At 33.5% G+C, this 14,533-nt stretch overlaps 2 protein-coding genes across 4 annotated transcripts; one reads left to right on the forward strand and one right to left on the reverse strand.

Moving 5' to 3' along the window:
• Positions 1-2,898: 2,898 nt before the first annotated feature.
• Positions 2,899-5,766, reverse strand: Mlc-c (Myosin light chain cytoplasmic). 2 transcript variants are annotated; one of them, XM_018516144.1, is made up of 4 exons: positions 5,375-5,766; positions 5,221-5,248; positions 3,768-4,073; positions 2,899-3,698 (listed from the first exon to the last, which is right to left on the reverse strand). In XM_018516144.1, exons 1-4 carry the CDS (start codon positions 5,375-5,377, stop codon positions 3,592-3,594), a joined length of 444 nt encoding a protein of 147 aa, XP_018371646.1. In that variant the 5' UTR covers positions 5,378-5,766; the 3' UTR covers positions 2,899-3,591. The 2 variants fall into 2 exon arrangements, with proteins under 2 accessions (XP_018371646.1, XP_018371645.1); XM_018516143.1 differs by lacking the exons at positions 5,221-5,248; positions 5,375-5,766 and adding an exon at positions 4,672-5,214.
• Positions 5,767-7,448: 1,682 nt separating this feature from the next.
• Positions 7,449-13,861, forward strand: LOC108766647 (pancreatic eIF-2alpha kinase). 2 transcript variants are annotated; one of them, XM_018516055.1, is made up of 15 exons: positions 7,449-7,523; positions 7,669-7,959; positions 9,239-9,365; positions 9,486-9,660; positions 9,930-10,092; positions 10,178-10,340; positions 10,401-10,644; positions 10,721-10,837; positions 10,936-11,101; positions 11,175-11,283; positions 11,389-11,588; positions 12,076-12,814; positions 12,892-13,239; positions 13,364-13,421; positions 13,655-13,861. In XM_018516055.1, the coding sequence occupies exons 2-15, from the start codon at positions 7,832-7,834 to the stop codon at positions 13,720-13,722; spliced, it is 2,805 nt and encodes a 934-aa protein (XP_018371557.1). In that variant the 5' UTR covers positions 7,449-7,523; positions 7,669-7,831; the 3' UTR covers positions 13,723-13,861. The 2 variants fall into 2 exon arrangements, with proteins under 2 accessions (XP_018371557.1, XP_018371556.1); XM_018516054.1 differs by having other exon boundaries at positions 7,450-7,523; positions 13,364-13,723.
• Positions 13,862-14,533: the final 672 nt, after the last annotated feature.

Here is a 14,533-nt window from a genome sequence, read left to right on the forward strand (position 1 = left end):
TCTCGTTCCAACTGCATTCTATACAGCGATTACGATAACGATAATCATATCCGAGAATGTTCATGTGATACGCAAACCGTCTCATATTTCTATCCGCCTGACAAAGAAGACGCAATAATGATGATGATTACATGATACAAGATCGAACAGTTTATAAACAGGGAGAAAGGAAGAAGGGAGAATGACGAAAAGGAGCTGATAGAAAAAAAAAACAGAAATAAAAACACAAGATCAGGACGCGACGTGCAAGATGGCGACTCGCAGGGAAGGCGAGGGCAAAAATGGCGCAGTTACGTGTACTCGCCGCTCGGGCTACTCACCAATTACTGGAAATTAAACTCGGCATTATCGGCTTTTTACTACTTTCACTATTACTTAACGACAGACTGGAGTTAATACTCATACTTCTTTCTTCGTAAAATTTTGGCGGCTTTAAGTGCACTGCTCCAACACGAAATGTTCGCTGGAGTAGCGATCGGCGACGATGGGAACTGATTGCGGTGGCTTAACGGTACACTCAGGGCGCACGAGATTCCACGACTTTCACCCAACAATGTTCGAAGCGACACTGCTGGAAGTCGCGGCCGACTTCGCGGCGTATACAGCGCTGTCGCCCCTACCACGTGACGTCAGGTCGAACGGTCCACGAATCAACGCGCGACAAATTCCCACGTGCGCACACAGGCGCCACTTGCGGATTTTCGAACGCTGGAACGTTCAAAAATCGAACACAGACCTGAGACCTCTGTTTGCACGACACGCTTAATCAGGTTTAATAACATCCGTAGTTACGAAATTGACCAATCGTAGCTGTTCCTCGGAAGAATGGAACGACCGTGATCGACCAGTTTCATAACTACGGATGTTATTAAACCCGATTAAGGCTCGGTTGTTCCACCTTTTAGTAAATTTTATCTGTAAGGTAAATCTGATAATCCGCGCATGTGGGTAATCTTGCTAGTTACCCAACAGGTAAAATTTACCAAAAAGTGGAACAACGGCCCTGAGAGTGTCGTGTAAATATTAGATAGATCTGTTTTTTATTGCTACACTCTGAACCAGTGCAATAAGTTGAAGTGAAACAAACGTATATTTGTTTCACTTCAACTTATGACATTGTGTATAGTGGTTTAGAAAGTGCAATAATAAAAAACAGACCTATAGCACCGACCAGATACTAAAGACCGTCAACCTTGAGTAAATTTTCGACGATATAAAAAGGGCCTCAAGGGCCCGGAGATAATTGAAGAATGCTGACATTATCGACAATTGATATAAATTTGCTATTATTAACAAATATTTGGCTAATATATTATTAAATTCATGATTTTTTATTACATAAATGCTCCATAAATAAATATGCATACTTGTAAAACTGTAATATCCTATATATTGCTAAAAAATTACAATTTTTTCTCTGCAGTTATCATCTCTGTTGATAATTAAACTTTGACGATAACACTGAAATCACAATTTTAAAGAAAAATAGAATATTATTTAATTCTAAATGCATAAATACGCGTTTACTAAACTAATAAGTCATAAAATTAGTACAATATTATCAGTTTTTAACTCTTAATCACTTCAATATTCACAAGGACGTGAATTTCCTTAAGGATGTCGGTCTTTAATAATAATATCTCGTCGGTGCCTATAATCACTGATTCTTCGGACTTTATGCTTTTTCGCTAATGTAGATTAATTTTAATCTTGATTTTACTTACTTTTGATCTTTTTCTTGTTTTAGAGCCCGTTTCTACCAATGTAGATTAACTTTAATCTCAGTTCAACTCACTCTTTATCTTTTTCTAATTCTCAGAAAAAGAAGTTAATTAAACCGAAATTAAATTAAACGTTGGTGAAAACGGGCCTAAGAATTAAAAAGAAATAAAGAGTAAATTAAATCGACGTTAAAATTAACACGACATTTGCGTTCCGGATTAATTTTCATCACTTAACAAATATACGAAAATTATTAATGCCCGTTTCTACTAACGATTAATTTTAATCTTGGTTTAACTTAGTTTTTATCTTTTTCTAAAGTTCTAAGAATTAGAAAAGAATGAAGAGCAAATTAAACCAAGATTAAAGTTAATCTATATTGATAGAAATAGACGTATGTGATTCTTACATATACTTTAACACCTTTATAAAATTTATAAGGTTGTGTATTTAAAAAATTATATACATATATGTTATAACTTATTACTTAACTAATTGTAACTTCTAATTTTTTGAAAAAAAAGTGCAAAACACGAATGATCAAATCGTGTATATTAAGGGTTCTATATTAGTAAAAATTAGGACAGTTAACTTTTGACAACTTCGAAGATTTGAAAGAATTCGAATCTTCGATCAATACCTGTTTAGACGATCAATACCTATTTCTACTAAAGCTAATGATTTGTCGAAGTTTTCGAAGCAAATCATTAGCCTTAGTAGAAGTAGGCATTGATTGTCTAATCGACATTTATTTCGGAGTACTCATTTATCAGCAAATTAATGTCCATTTCTACTAATGGCCGTTCTATTAATGTAAATTAATTTTAATCTTGGTTCAACTTATTCTTTATCTCCTTTTATCTCTGTTTATTCTTAGAATTAAAAAAAGATTAAGAGTTAGTTGAACAAGATTAAAATTAAACTACATTGGTAGAAATGGGCATATTATAATTTTAACAATTTACCTTTTTTTAATTTCTAGGACCAGAAAAAGGTAAAAAGTAAATCAAAAAAGATTAAAGTTAATATACATTTGTAGAAATAGATATAAGGCATTTGTGAAAGAAATCCTAGGATTTTCCAATTGATAACACGATTATATTCGACAATCATTGCAAGAACAATATGCTCCGGTTTTACTTATAAGAGGCATCGTCGACGAAGTTTTACATCGAATTCTTCTTAGAGCAATTTCTTTTTTATTCATTGCAATGTACAATAATCTTTTCTTGCGCATTTCGAAGACATAAATACGCTCATGCATAAATAAATAAAGTGGATACTCTCTGCGCACTTTTTCTAGGGCATCTATCGGTAGATGGAAGATTCTCGAACATACGTTTTTTAACTACATAGAAGATATATTGAATTCGAAGAGGATAAAAAAAAGGGAGAAAAGTACATGGCCATTAAGTGTTGGCATAAATCAAAATGCTCGGCTCTCGCCTTCAAACGGCCAGACATTCTCAATTCTCGAAGTCTATCTTACAAAAATTTGGAATGTCCGCGGAATTCAGATATCTCGCTGAAGATCGCACAATAGGTGTATGTCTTACTATCGATATCACTAAATGCTCGTAAATCGGAGTATACGTCAAGGCACAATGCGCTAGATTGTTCTTTACCTACCATTGTTTAACTAATTTAGACTCTTATATAAAAGGGATTAACCTTCTTTTTCATAGTACGTAATAAAATAGTATGTTCACATTAGGGTTCCCTCGAGATAAATTGTCATGTAGGTACACATGCTATGATATGATACTTCAAAAAGTAAAACGCTTCAACAGATTCGATGGATAAATGGCAAAATATATAAACGATAATAATAATAATAATACTCTTTTATGTGCGTTTAAGTAGCTAAACTTAACCGCACATGACTTGGCGAACAAAATCTTCGTAGTTAATATTACCCTGTGAATCTTCGTGACCCGCTAGTAACGTTTCCACTTCCTCGTCACTGAGTTTCTCACCTGCAACGGTACAGATAAAAATTCTGCGCACACATATGTATTTGTTAAAGTAATCTGTTTAATGCATACCAAGTGTCGTCAAAAGGTGTCGCAATTCTGCAGAAGATATGAAACCGTTTCCATCCTTGTCAAAGTGACGCAGGCCTTCGATAAAGTCATCCGCCGTGTCAGAGGCACGGGATTTGCTGATTGCCTGATAGATCGGTAGAAATACCTCAAAGCTAATACGCTCGTCCGGTTTATGCTGATGAGTGAATTTTTTCACGTCTGATTCAGTCGGATTTTGACCAAGAGCACGTAATGCGTCGCCGATTTGAGACACATGGATCTTTCCATCCCCGCGGCTGTCAAACAACTGAAACGCCTCCTGGAATTCTACAGTAATACACTTACTTTTAATCACTTTCAAGCGTTCAATTCGTATTTTACATATAAAAATAATTATAGGGACAGAGAGAGAAAGAATTATAAATGACAAAGCAAGTTTGAAGAAAAATATAAGTAGGATAAAGATTATAGGTCTGTGTGTTCTTTTTCGAAGAATGTCAACTGTACACCAGTGCAAATAAATATGGTTTGTTTTGCTTCAACTTGTTACAGCAATGTACAGTTTAGGACATTCTTTGAAAAAAAAAAAAACAATCTTGTAATTCTTCTTGCCACTATCTAGAATATATCAACTCTTAGTACAAAAGATAATTTTCTGGTTTATTCCAGGTTAATTTCCATTACTTTTACAAATATACAAAAATTATTAAGTAATTCTTACATATACCTTAACATCTTTTGAAGATTTGTAATGTGTATACAAAAGAAAAGGAAAGGATGGAGATCATTACTTAGTCAGGTGCTCCTAACATCTTAAAGAAAAGAAATTCACAGGATACAAAGACCCAATTGTGTGTTATCAAAAGTTAGTTATAATAAATTTTAAAGCTACTGCAGGATGTCACCCGACAATAGGATCTTTTACCCTCTATGGATGACATCATTCTATTAGCCAGCTCCTGATAGCTATAAACGTACATCTTGGCACTTTTACGGAGAAAAATAAGACTTATCACTTGGCAAAATTACTATAACAAACGTGATACAATGTCAAAACACCAGGAACGTCTTACATCGGTCAATCCCTAAGCGCGTCTTGTATCAACAACGCGCATGACTCATATACTCGCGAGAGTAAAACAAGAATAATCGGCAAGTCTCAGAGAAGACGGGAGCGTGATAAAGTCCTTCACAATGCCTATAACAGTGGCGACTTGCTTTCAAATACCGGACCATAAAAGGTAGTCTCCGACAAGCGTGCGCGCGCGCGCGCATCGAGGGTGCGTCTAAAAAGGCGAGGATACTCTTGACCTGAATTAAAAGTCCCGGGGAGAAGAGCGCGGCGCGGTGTGGACCATCGACCGTATCGCCTCCCTCATTCACTCATTCGTTCGCAATCGCGAGCCTCTCTCTCTCTCTCTTTCTCGATTCTCGTTCTGCACGGCTGTTGTTACACAAGTCGCCCTCCACTTACCGGCCAGCTGATCCTCGGAGTAAGACGCCTGCGAACATACGCACGTAGCGGACTCGTTTAGACGCATGCTCGTCGTGTCAGTTCGTGACGATCGACGTGTTTCTTGCATCAGTTGCATCACACGCGGACGGCAACACACTCCCATGGTACTCACCATCGTCGGATGCTCCTTCAGCAGTAACGTCAGCGACAAGGAATGAGCGGCAATGTGTTACGCGCGGATGTCCAGGAGTCCAGGTGGTACCCCGATGATGCTACCGAAGCTTTTTTGTCGCGTAGCGAGCGAGCGGGCAAACGAACCTTATTTTCGCCAACGGTGACGTAGACGGCGGAAGTGAGTCACGATCGCGAACCTGCTTTTTCTCCCCCAGGCTGACTCGAATCTCGCGAATCTCGTACGTAAAAATGTGGACTGCAATCACTGAGTAAACGTGAACGTCAGTGAATGTTACAGAGCCTCTGACATCTCTCCGACGGAGTCACGAAGCTGAGGTTGACGATTTTCGCTCGATCTTTGCTTCACGCAGGGGACTGAAAATTTTCATTGTAGCGCCATCTATCATTGTAGCCCGGTGATGTTAAAATGACAGCAGTGGAACGGCGAATTACGTAGATCTCTTCTTTTACGACCGAGTGATGCTGGATTCACCTTGCATCCGATTTGCGTCGTACGACGCTCTGCAACCAATCAGAAAACAGGATTCCGATGATACGAAGTCAAATCGATCGGAATCCTGTTTTCTGATTGGTCGCAGAGAGTCGTACGACGAAAATCGGATGCAGGGTGAATCCAGCAATAAATTTTGCTTCGTATCATCGAAATCCTGTTTTCTCATATGCTGGATTCACACTGCATCCGATTTGCGTCGTACGACGATCTTCAACCAATCAGAAAACAGAATTCCGATGATACGAAGCAAAATCCATCGGAATCCTGTTTTCTGATTGGTTGCAGAACGTCGTACGACGCAAATCGGATGCAGTGTTAATCCAGCAAAAGCTCCTAACCACCGGTCGCTGTGATTGATGGTGTCCAATCAAGCCGTGATCAATCAGGATCACCTCCTAAATGTCTATTTATCTCACTTTGAGGACCAACATTTTTAGAGATTCCAAGCAATTTGAACAGACCTAAAGAAAAATCAGGTGATCAAAAGTCGCTCGGCGATTGGCTGTTACAGCGCATCTTTGATACGTGTCCTCATCGTTATTGGACGAAAATAAGTGGTGAGACAAATCTTTTCGGCGGGATTTTCTGTACGCCTGCGTGAGTGTGTCATCAACCACGTGATTATTCAAGGTTTGTTCGCGTCACATGCTCCAACATGTTCTAACATACTCCTACCATAGCTCCTATTCACTCTGTCAAGCGCGTTAGAGTGAGTAGGAGCTATGGTAGGAGCATATTGGAATATATTGAAGCATGCGACGTGAACAAACCTCTTGATACTCCTATAAAGAGGCGCAATACAGGATACTTTTTGAGCTAAAATTTATTTGTTTTTATATTTATTATCACATATATAATAAAAATAAACAATAATATATAAATAATATATAAATAAGTAATTTATAAAAATAATAATAATTAATTATTATAATTTTTTTAATGTATGTGTTAAAATAAAGAATAGTACTTTATAATATTTTTATATGATTTATTTACTTCAGCTTGCATTGGTAAGAACTGAGAAGAGGGAATAAATATTTTTACATCTTATAATGGAAAACTTCCAAAATTGTATAAGTAACACACACACATTATATTAAATTTATAAATAATATAAATAATTGCAAGTAAATAATTAAAAACTTGATTCAGCAAGAAAAATTTGTTATTTATGTTATTTAAATGAAAAAATGTTATCTAAACATTCCTTTTAAGTACATCACTATATGTAAATAATAATCGGACATATTTTCAGATTTACATATATACTGAATTATCTGATAAATACTTTTTATTCTTATTTTTTCGTTTTGCAAGCAATATTTTTTTCTATAATGGTACAGCTGATACAACATATGTTTATATACACGTAGTACGATCAACGATGACTAATATCCAGTTCTACAATAACATAAACTTTCAATTACTTTTTATTTTTTTCTAATTCTAAAAATTAAAGAAAATGTTATAGAGTAAACTAAACTGAGATTAAAATTTACATATTGGTAGAAATTAAAGGGACATAATCGTGAAAATATGTGTTATAACGTACGCACATTGCATAACCAACGCGTATTGCGTACAGTTTCAAACATCGTCATGTCATCGGTATCAACGGTGGTCGTCAGTCCGGGTACAGTTAATGCGATGCTACAAATGCTTTAAACTTTAAAAGAATTTTTGATTCTTTGCAAAATTCTTGATTCTTTGATTCTTTTGGTTAATTTGCAAAATTCTTTTTTCTAATTGGTCCATTAAATGCTTCAAAACATTTGTAGTGAGAGACTAACCACTGTCATCCGATCATCTGATGTGTGTTGGTTAGGTGTGCAACGCATGTGCGTCCGTCAATCGACTTGCAGTAATCCGTCGCAGTAAAACTGATTAAAACTCGGTACGACAGAATGCTACATACGAACGGCATTCAGTCTTGCAGATAAGATGTCTCGTCTATGGCAACAAATATGTTTCTATTGTTTGGTGACAATCACAATTACACATTCCCTTGTCTCTGCTGAGGATGCTTTGCTGCTAAAATCGTGCGATCAACATTTTAAAGATACACGCAGGTGATTAACTTCGATCCTCTTTCCTTTTCATTGAGTAGAGTGATGTTTTTGAAACGAAAATTTTTTTCCACATTTTTCATCTTCCAAAGTGTCCTGCATGATTATCTTGTACATAACCATAAAATCTGAATGAAGAAGTTGAACGAAAATTTTATTAGACACCTGTTAATCTTCTACTAAAACTGTCTTTGAGAAAGCCTTAAAAATTTCTAGCGTGTAAAAATAAAATGTATATACACACATAAATGTCTAGCCATCTGAAGTTGCGTGCATATCAAAGAAGACATAAGAATGAATGAGAAGTAGGTATAACAAAGACTGAGAAGGCATGAAAATACGTGAGGCCTGTTCTTTTTAGCTGAACATTTGCACCAATTCATTTTTCTTTCTTTTCTCTCCAGGAAGAAAGAAGAGGAAGAAAGATGAATTGACGCAAAAGTTCAGCCAAAAAGAACAGGCCTATGGCTAGGCATTTGCATTTATGTGTCTTCCAACAAGCGACACGGTATGATACATGGATCATTACATCCTTGTTATTTGCCAATGTTAAATAAAGATAACATGATCACTGTGTTGCACTGTGTCGCTTATTGGAAGGCACACTATGTTCCTGTGTGTACAAAGAACACATACTTTTGGAACCTGTCCTTTGTTGTTGTATTGAATTGCACTAAAACTTCTTGCTTACTTTCGTCAAACATCACACAAATATATATCTATCTATATTTCATTTTAAGCATCATGACTACTGTATACTAGTTCAGCTACAATGAATGGATGCAAAGTCTAGAAATTTCTATGGCTTGAAATATACGATTGACAAAGAAACAACTAATATATGATTTAAAAGTTAGAATTAAACAGGGTTGGTAAAAAAAACGTTTTAAATGTGTTTTAAACAGTTTAAAACATGCTTAATTGATGTTTTTAATATGTTTTAAATGTTTTTTTTATAGTACTGTTCAAAGCATATTTGAAGCATTAAAAACATATTCAAGAAGAAACATAATATGTTTTATTCTTAAAAAAAAAACATTAGTATTTACCAACCCTGGAATTAAATAACGAAATATTGGCTGCGTTCAGCAGAACACAATAGTTTTGCAATCGTTTTATGATTTTCTGCTGAGATTGGACCATTCCTCTTGATCTAAAAGCATAACCCAATCAGCGCGAAGAAAACTTCCAACAGTTACAAAATAAACGTTCTGAACGCAGCCATTAATTATATGTTTGATGTATCTGAATCTTGCTTATTAATAGTATTTTGTTTCGCCAGTTTGATATTTGTCAGTACATTAGATGGAAATATATCAGCCCTCAATGCTAGCAACTGTGGCAAAAAACAGTGGACTGTTGATTTTAACAATGGACCAATGTTGTCATCCAGTATTCATGACACAGAAGTAAGAAAATGTTTATGAGCTTTCTTTATCTTTCAATACTGGATATAAATAACTCCTATGACTTCTAGATAATATATTATTGTTTGAGATAAAGTGTTAATACAAAGTATTAATTTATAGCTTAACAATAATGGACAATGGGTACGTTTAATTCCGTCTTTGAGTGGACAATTGTATAAATTTGATGGAGAAAATTTGGAAACAATGCCGATAACGGCAGATCAATTATTACATTTATCGCTTCGTTTTTCTGATGATTTAGTCTACGCTGGCGGCAAAGAACTTCATTCTTATGGTAAGTTTTAGTACATTTTTTTTTTATTAGATTGTGTGTTATTTGTTTTTATAATAAATATTAAGCATCTAGATGACAGGCGTTAAAAGAGGCTTCTAGATAACTAAATTTTATTTAAATAAATTAAAACAGTTTTTAAACGGAATTTTAATTTAAGACTTAGGTATAAAAATTATAATGCTAAAATTAGACAATTTTTTAAAGAACTGCTTTACATTTTTTTATTAAAAAATGTTAATATTTAGAAAATAATATTTTCTGTAAAATAGGTGTATTCGCCAATACAGGAGAAATAAAATATAAATGTGTTTCTGGTGTTTCTGAATGCAAAAACAACACAGATAGTCAAGAATATGTAGAAGAAGATATACTTATTATTCAACGTTTTCAACAAACTGTGCGAGCTATAGAAGATCGCGCAGGTAGTGAAAGGTAAACTAACATCTATCCCAGTTTTATTTATAGTTAAAAAAATAAGATATTTTTTTTTAATATAAAAAACAATCATTGTTTAAAGGTGGAACTTTAGCGTTGGACAATACGAATTAAAACTAAAATCTCCTGTTTCTTGTTCCAATGAAGACATTGCTCTAAATATAGAAATCAAAGCAGTTATTCCAGAAGGATTGATTTGGGCTGTTGATAAAAGTAATCCTAAAGTTACATTATGGCAATATAAGGTTAGTATAACAATTATAATATTTAATATGCAAAATAATAAAAGTTATTGTTTTTATTAGTTTGATTCTCCAATTGTTGCAATATGGCGTGGAGACGTTTCTTCAGGACCTTTGGAAAAAATTGATTTATTCGATACCTCTCAGTGGGTCTGGGGATCGGAATATTCTGCAATTAGGCCAGGTTTATATTTAGGCATGCATGAAAGACAATTATATGTGCAAGAAAATCACAATAATAAAAATTTGTTAGAATCTAAGTATGTTCAATATGTAAAATATCCATGGCAGCCACATCCAGCAGCTAGTAAGCTTTTTGATTTATTTTACACTGTATATTTGCAAAGTTAACATTTGTTATTAATACTTTTAAAAAATTCCAGTAACTGCTGTTGTAAATACTTTACCGAATAAAGATAACGATGAAGATTCCATTAAAACAAATGAAGCACAGAATGCAATTGCATTGTCTGTATTATATAGTTCAGAATATATTAATGGTAATATTTGGATATGCCAATATCTTCATTGCTGATTATAAAAATAGTCATGGTATAAAATAGAACTATATGGAAATTTATAATTTATTCTTTTATAGGTAATGGATTTTACTTATATTCAACGGATCAAGTAACTAATAAGCAATGTAATCATAGCAATTCTGATATTTTACTTATCACTGGCATAGAAAAATCCATGCAAAATTATGTTAAAGAGGAAACTATTATACCTACTAAAGTTGTGATGTCTATTTGGGATTGGTGGTAAGTTTCTAATTATAATCATATTTATGTGAAATATGAAATATTATTTAAGTTTAATTTTTTTTGTTACTAGGAAAGAGATTTTAGTAATTTCGATTACAACTGCCTTTTTATTGAATTTTATGTTGACACAACGTTTCTTTAATGTAACGACAGTCGCTACTAAAGATGCCATACCTGCGGTAAGTAAATAAATAAACTGTATAATTATTCATATTTTTTACTTTCTTATTTAGCTATTTTGATAACTTTATATTTTATTTTAAATTAAACGAATCATGTTTCAGCCTTTGATAGTTGAAAGACATGTAGAAACCAAAATAAGTAATACAACTAATAATAATGGTGACAATTTTTATTCACGTTTCTTAATGGATTATGAGCTAGTTGATTGTTTGGGAAAAGGAGGGTATGGCGTGGTCTTTGAAGTCAAAAACAAAATTGATGATTGCAATTATGCGATTAAAAGAATTGCATTGTCGAACAAGTTAGTACTTAATTATTTTCTCTTCTTTCTTATAAAGATTTATAAGGTTTGTTCGCGTCGCATGCTCTAACATGCTCCTACTTTCTCCAACCGTAGTTTCTACTCACTCAAATGCGCTCGTTAGAGTGAGTAGGAGCTATGGTAGGAACATGTTGAAGCATGTTTGAGTATGCGACGCGAACAAAGCTCTTGTGTATTCTTAAGTGAAATTCAAATACTGAATAGTGTCGTACTTATCTTTTTCTAAACTAAAGGATAACATTAAAAGAACGATTATTTTTCATTATTTTATCGTGTTAATGCTTAATTTTACATAAATTTAAAAAATGCAAGTTAAAAATTTACCCAGGATTTTTATAATGCAGTTTATTAAGACTTCTAAAGTTACAAAGTAATCGATTACAGCGTCTAGTTGAATAATATAAATATGATTATGACAATAGAACTTTAACTACATAAGAATCTTATTTATAAAATACTATTGCAGCGAAGATTCAAGAGATCGCGTCACGAGAGAAGTAAGAGCATTAGCTAAATTAGAGCATCTCAATATTGTAAGGTACTATTATGCTTGGTTAGAGTGTCCTCCTAGTGGATGGCAAGAAGAGCATGATCAACAATGGATTGATAAACTAAGATGTTCCACTGATTTTCTCTCGTCGGAAATAACTCAAACCGAGACAAAACCTAATCATTCCGTGTACATTGATGTTTCACAAACTGATCAATCTTCTGTAGAAAGTGCCTGTGAAGCTTTTGAATTAAATAAAGTGGATGCAAACGATGATTCATACATTATCTTTGAAAGATCAAACGAGAAGCAATATGATAATAACTCGATTTGCATTAATACTTATAGTACCGAGAATTCGGACTTATCCATTTCGAGTAATATAACTGAAAAAATATTGCCCCATAATAATGAAACCGATTATTCTGAAAGTATTGTGTTTGAAGAAACTGATAATAATATTACGAAAGAGAAAAAAGAACGCAAACCCCAAAAACCGTTTTCCTTAGATTTAAAGAAAAAGCCAAACACCAAGAAGTCTGCGAAAATGTTCCTATACATACAGATGCAGTTGTGCCAAAGACTCAGTTTGAGAGAGTGGCTAAAGCAGCACACATCAGAAAGAGATTTTAATCAGATATTAAATATCTTCCAACAAATAGTGGATGCTGTGGAGTATGTACATTTGCAGGGATTAATTCATCGAGATTTAAAGGTAACGTCTGTCTTAAAATATGGATAATAAAACTATTTTATATTTTATTTTGTAGTAAAAAAAAATTGTTTTTTTAGCCATCGAATATATTTTTTGCTCTTGACGGTAAGATAAAGATCGGCGATTTTGGACTCGTCACTGCGATGATTGACGGATGTGATAGGACTCACACACCTGCAGCTGAATATGAGAATGTTTCTTTAAAGAACAATGTGCATACTGCATGTGTTGGCACACACTTATATATGTCACCTGAACAAATGAATGGCCAAACTTACAACTACAAAGTAGATATTTATTCCTTAGGAATAATTTTCTTTGAACTCCTTACACCATTTTCTACTGACATGGAGAGAATAGCAACGTTATCAAATCTAAAAAAATCCATTTTTCCGAAAGATTTTGCGAAGAACTATCCTGCTGAGGTAAAGGAATTAAAAGAATACATCAATTATATATTATCTCATATATTATATATATGTATATGTATATATAATGTTTTAATTGGAATTATTATGCAGAATATATATACATATATCTCTTTTGCAGTATGATTTGCTCAAAATGATGTTAGATGAGGACCCCATGAAGCGACCTACAACATTAGGTATTAAAGCAAGACCTCCTTTGCAGAATTATGAAGTAGTTGATTTTAATACAGATAAAGATTCAAAATGGCATTTTGAATTGCCACAACTGACTAGACATTCCTCTTTAACTAATAGTAGTAATAGCAATGGCGAGTTGTCTGAGAACATAAATTGAATGTATAAGTTGCAAATATTTTTGACATCCATTTTCTATTAAATAAAGAGTTTTTATTTTCTTTTTTTTTTTTAGATATATTTGTTAATTATCCATGCATACAACACCTCCAAGGATATTCTGAAGACATTCGGAAGATATAGTATTATGTCCTTTGAATGTCCTAAGAATATTTTCAGGACGTTTCTTGGATAGAGTGTGGATATGTTTTTATTAATTTGTCACCACATTTGCACATGTATATAGGAATTATACAAGTAAAAATTATTTGGGTAACGATACTACTGGATCTCTTCATCGAAATTTTTTCAAAAATTTTGATATTTTTTTTAATAAAATCAAACTATAATTGTTACATCATTTTTTATTAATATCATTTTAGAATCATCCTCATCATTATCTTGTCAATTTTATTTATTAAACATGTATAATATTATGTTGTCATTATTGATTATATAAATTTACTCTTTACAAGGCTGTAATAGAAAATGAATAATAACTTTTTAAATATATTATACAAAAGATTTTGACTGCTGTAGTTCTTTTAGATTATCTAAATCTTCTTTTACAACTATCCATTTTCCTATATCTCTCTTTCTTTATCTTATTTTTGTCCTTATCCTACAAAATTTAATGAAATTTATTGCTCTTCCTGATTAACTAAATATATCTGTATAGATTAAAATCTCATCCGAATATCAGGATTTTTATAGAACCATAAATAAGATTATGCATTCTAATGCATAATTCTAATGAGCGCGGGTTTATCTGGTTTATCAAAACATTAGGCCTGTTCTTTTTAACTGAACTTTTGCACCAGTTCATCTTTCTTCCTTTTTTCTTCAAGAAGGAAGAAGAAGAAGGAAGATGAATTGTGCAAAAGTACAGCCAAAAAGAACAGACCTATATTCTCGCATGCGCTTGCATCAGCAAATACCGTTGACTTGATTCGAA

Source organism: Trachymyrmex cornetzi, unplaced genomic scaffold (genome assembly GCF_001594075.2).
Source record: "Trachymyrmex cornetzi isolate Tcor2-1 unplaced genomic scaffold, Tcor1.1 scaffold61, whole genome shotgun sequence".
Taxonomy (NCBI): Eukaryota; Metazoa; Arthropoda; class Insecta; order Hymenoptera; family Formicidae; genus Trachymyrmex; species Trachymyrmex cornetzi.

Coding starts and splice junctions, on each gene's coding strand:
- LOC108766647 (XM_018516054.1), top strand. CDS start 7,832: ATGTCTCGTCTATGGCAACAAATATGTTTCTATTGTTTGGTGACAATC. Junction 10,341..10,400: donor TTACATTATGGCAATATAAG/GTTAGTATAACA, acceptor TGTTTTTATTAG/TTTGATTCTCCAATTGTTGC. Junction 10,838..10,935: donor TAGTTCAGAATATATTAATG/GTAATATTTGGA, acceptor ATTCTTTTATAG/GTAATGGATTTTACTTATAT.
- Mlc-c (XM_018516143.1), bottom strand. CDS start 4,726: ATGTACGTTTATAGCTATCAGGAGCTGGCTAATAGAATGATGTCATCC. Junction 4,074..4,671: donor AATGATGTCATCCATAGAGG/GTAAAAGATCCT, acceptor GTATTACTGTAG/AATTCCAGGAGGCGTTTCAG. Junction 3,699..3,767: donor ACACCTTTTGACGACACTTG/GTATGCATTAAA, acceptor GTACCGTTGCAG/GTGAGAAACTCAGTGACGAG.